At 28.9% G+C, this 5,071-nt stretch overlaps 1 protein-coding gene across 1 annotated transcript; it reads right to left on the reverse strand.

Annotated features, from left to right (window-relative positions):
- Positions 1-705: 705 nt before the first annotated feature.
- Positions 706-1,353, reverse strand: LOC102598380 (ribonuclease Y-like). Its single transcript, XM_006347483.2, has one exon. The coding sequence runs from the start codon at positions 1,232-1,234 to the stop codon at positions 878-880; it is 357 nt and encodes a 118-aa protein (XP_006347545.1). The 5' UTR covers positions 1,235-1,353; the 3' UTR covers positions 706-877.
- Between the last annotated feature and the right edge of the window lie 3,718 nt (positions 1,354-5,071).

A 5,071-nucleotide genomic window follows, 5' to 3' on the forward strand; every position in this document is an offset into this window, starting at 1 on the left:
CCAACCAAACATGAGAAAATTGGAAAACATTTTTTGGAAAATGTTTTCCTTCATACCAAACACACTCTAAGTCTAATTAAAAAATGACTTGCAATGTGAATTCAATATTACTAAAACAAATGAAACTGAAAATATAACATAAGTTAAAAATTCAAAACAAAAAAATTAACATAATACTCTTATAGCAAATTTCAACATATCATATATAAATATGATTATTTTTTTTAAAGAAAAAATGTAAGTCTATAACCTTAACGATAAATTCTATTTTGATTTTTAAAATTAGAATACGAATAAAATTATGCTAATGAGAAAATAAGCATGGCATAAAAAAATATATAATACGGGGAAAATGCATAGAATCACGTGAAGTAAGGTTGAGAACGAGAAAAAAATGAAATATAATAATATAAAATAAAAAATAAACTTTTAGAAATTTTTAGAATAATAAAAAAAAAAAAAAAAACTTAAAATAATATAAAAGTAATCAGGTGATAATTACACCATGTAATTACCAGACAGAAGAAATAGTGTAATTACACTCAATTACACCAAATCAAATTACTAAGGTGTCCTTCCAAACATGCCATATATGTTTGTTTTTCCGCGTAATTTTCCCATTTATATATCATGTTTTACTTTTATGTTGTATTTGTTTCCATTGGTATAGACAAATTAAAAGGGAAATGATAGATGAGAACAAGCTATCAAACCACAATATTGAAACTCAACTCCGAAAAATGCAAACGAGTGTTTCACCCTTCTTAGGCCTACTCGATCTATAAATCTTAAGTTAGTCGGATCAATAATTCCAAATACTTCTATATCTCATTTCATTATACAAATAAAAAATTGGCAAACCCAATTTCCCCTACAGTCATCGGGAATTGGGAACGACAACAGAAGCCGACTCGAGAAGTTTCTGAGCCAAAGAGAGTTGATCCATCAGATTCATAACACGTGTCCTGTAAGCCCGAGCCTGATCAACAGCCTCCGCTTCAAATTCTCCGAGCTGAGAACAGAGCCGCTCCTCTGCCTCCTCCGCCACCCTCAGCCTCTCCCATATTTTCTGCAATTCCTCTCTCATTTTCTCTTCCCTCTCAAAACTCTTCTTCAATTCCTTCTCCAATTCTTCGTTTCTTCTTCTGAGCACCTCGCTCTCCGGCACGGCGGAGATCTCACGGCGATGATACGGTTTTGTTTGGGTGGAAGGCACTGCTATAGTCGGCGCCATAATAAACGGAATTAGTTGAGAAATTAGTGGAAGCAAATATAGGCTATTAGTTTAATTGAGCGAAAGAAAGAAAAGCTATGAGATTAATTTGTGGTTTAACTGCAAAAAACGGATCTATTTATACTGAGAGGAGCTGTTATGGACCCAATATTGAATATGTCCAGGTTCAATGTATCTAGGTATTACGATTAATTAATTCAAGGCCTCAGGAAATTTCTTTTGTAATTCAGGGGATTTATTACGTAATCAGAGAGCAGATAGTTTTTGTCCTCTTCTTATAAGCAACATTTGGCCAGTATTCAAAATACAATTTTTTAGAAATTCACCTAACTTACAATCTCTTTAAATTTTATTTGTAAAATTACATTAAATATATTATTATTTTGATACAAGCATCCTGCATCCATTCACATTAGATATGTCCAAATTTCTAATGTATTATTCTTTCGACGTATAATGTCATTACATACCAAAATAGTATAGTTCTTTGATGTTTTTGTGATATTCTTCTCTTTTCGGAATGTTTTAAAAAATATTACCTTAGTTATTCTATTCATAATATTTTTAAATTTTTTAATTTTATTTGACATCGTAATAAACATATTGGAGATCATAAAATTTAAAAAAGTTAAATAATGCTACGTAAAATGAAACGGAACGAAAGAACAAACAAAAGAGAATTGTAAATGGAGAGTGGGGAGAGCTCACAGCCTTAACATGAATTGGTGGACTATGTGTAATGTACATTATTGGTGTCAGTTTTGATTTTTTGTGTGTGTACTTATGGACCCAAAGTTTGTGAACAACATTTAGATCTACTTTTCAGTGGGACAAAATAGAAGCTCTCATTAATGTGTAGCAATGGAATGAGAGAGATTCTTTCCTATTTAATTGAAAATTTTGAGATTAAACTTTTGAAAAGTAAGAATTAATCCTATGAGAGCTTTGTGTTTAAAAATAAATATTATAATATACGAATTCAAATTTAATTGAGTCTCCATATAGATATAGAATACTAGATGAAAGAAATAAGAGACATTGCTCGATGTATATTGATGGTGATAGTACAACATCTTGGTATTGTATAGAGTATAGGTTATTAGGTCGGACTTGTAAATTCTATTTATTTTGAAAAATATTTTTAATAAGTAGTAATTTGTGTTTAACTAATTAATTTTAAAATTATTTTATAGTATAGAACTTGTAATTTGTATTTGAACAAGATATCAAAAATATTTCTACAATCCCTTCTCCGTGTGAAAAAATAGAAAGATGTGTCCCTTTGCAGATTTGGTCCCTCCTTTTCTCCAATTTGTCTTGTTCAATAAAGAAGAAAAAATATAAATGGATAATAAAAACAACTAAAATAACAATTTCTAGGAGATTGGATTTCATTTCAAATCCTTCCTTTTTGTTGTGTTCATCGTTATTATTATTAATGCTATATATCTACATTATTTTTATTGGTGGTATTTGTATTATTTTGAAGAAGGATTCGACTTTGGGTTGGGGAAATTATTTACAAGACGTTATTAACTAAGGGGAACTTATTCAAAATTAAAATTGAATATGAAGTTTATAACCTGCTTTGATAAGAATTAGAAATCTGAGATCTTTTGATGCCTTAATATTTAAGAATATCGATTAGAAGGAAGTCAACATAAAACTCCTCCAACGTATGAGTAGAGAGATTTTGAACTAATTTTGACGAAAAATAAAGGGACCAAAGATCTTTATGATTGAAGAATGAGAAAGGAGTGTGGTTAATATATCACTAGGTTGGTGGAAACTCAAAGGAAAGGATGACCACTAAATTCACATTAGGAAAAGCGAAGGGGTCACCATTATATTGAGATTTGTGCACCCCTTATCTTAGTTTAGGTTATTTAAGGATTTGCAACTTGAGGAATCCCTTTTATAATGTAAAAGAACTCTTATTTCATTTTTGAGTGAAAAATTATAAAATAAATCATTGTATGTGAACTTTTCAGAGTATTTTATTGTTAAGCATATTTATAAATATAATTTGAGAGAAGTCGGGTGAATCGAGTCTACCTTATGAGTATTCAGATTAATCAGTTTCGATGAATAGTCAGTCACTTTTAACAATTTGTAGAACAATATGCTTTAGTTATTCGTGCTTGGACACTTCTAACCTCCCATTTTTAACCGAAAAAATATGTATCCTTGAAAAAAGGACCAAGTGATCAAACAGAATTGACTAGGCGATAGATTGTGAATAAGTCCTTAACTCTTTCATATGTTGAACCTTAGCTCCATGAAAACTTGTTTTAAAAATCTAGCAAAGTTCACTTAATTACTTCTTCCATCCCAAAATTAGTTGATCATTTTCTATTTTGCATGATGATTAAAAAATCATAAATAAGAAAATAATTGATATTTGATTAGACTCAATACCTCTAATCATCCTGTCATGCTCTCATTGTCATCATCAAGCCATGTTTTGGATTATTTATACTAATACCAATACTAATACTAATACTAATGATAATGATAATGATAATGATAATAATAATAATAATATTATGTATCTTTGAAAAAAGGACAAAGTGATCAAACAGAATTTATTAGGCGATAGATTGTGAATAAGTCCTTAACTCTTTCATAATAATAATACATTTGAATGTTTTATCTTCAATGGATGAAACTCTTATCTCTTTTGAAAAGAAACTTTGCTGAAGGAGCATTTGACATCTTCCACATTTGCTGAGTGAATGGCCAGGAATTGCTTATCCCTTTATCCTTTCCAAATTTTTCATTTTTTTTGGGGTCAAACACATATGCAGACCCGTAAACTTTTTCTTAAATTTCATTTTAGCACTCCAACTCAACTTCGTTCCATTTTAACCCTTTTAACTCAAATTTTTATGTTCCATTTTGACGCTTCTTTCCAAAGAATCAACAAAGTTGTGCACTTTAATTACATGCCATGATATGGCACAAAACTCAATTAAAAACACATACACAACTCCTCTAACTTGCTCCCATTTTTCATTTTGTCATGCTAACTTAGCATTGTTCCATTTTAATTCTTCAACTCTATTTTATATTGTATCATTTAAACACAAAATACTAAATTTATGATTTCTTTATTTTTATTTATGTTCTTCATTTTCACTTTTTCATTTTAAAAATCAACGTCATATTTTTTTTTTAAAATAATAATAATGGATGAACATCATTTTTAAATTTTTTTTTTTTTAGAGTTTCTGTACATTATTGTGTGAAAAAATAATCGACGAAAGTGTGTTGGTTTTCTTTTTTAAACAATTAATTAAATTAAATAACACCACATATTTTTTTTCATATCTAGTCTATTTGAACTAACTCAAATATCAGCTTTCTATTTTTTCATTCAAATAAATACGAGTAAAAAAAAATTCATGTTCATTGCTAATTAATAACACTACAAAAAAATGTGGAAACTCGATAGACTTTGTTGGGTTGTCATTGATTTTCTCAAGAAAGAAAATTGACGCACTTTCGTCGGTTATTTTTCATGAAAAATATAGGGAAACTCTTAAAAAGAAATTGTTATTTTTAAAAAAAAATAATCAATGATCATCCGTCAATTTTAATTTTTTACAATAACTAACGGATGAACGCCGATTTTTAAAATGCAAAATTGCAGTTGAATAACATATATAGAAATAAAGAAATCATAAAATTAGTATTTTGTGTTAAATGGTACATAAAAAAATAGAGTTGAAGGGTAGTCTTTTATTATTTATTTAAAAAATATTTTTTTTGTCTTTCACTCTCTTAGAGAATGTGTGATGTACACTCTCTGCCACATCACTTAGAAGTGCCAAAATG

This window comes from Solanum tuberosum, unplaced genomic scaffold (assembly GCF_000226075.1).
Source record: "Solanum tuberosum cultivar DM 1-3 516 R44 unplaced genomic scaffold, SolTub_3.0 scf00093, whole genome shotgun sequence".
Lineage (NCBI taxonomy): Eukaryota > Viridiplantae > Streptophyta > Magnoliopsida > Solanales > Solanaceae > Solanum > Solanum tuberosum.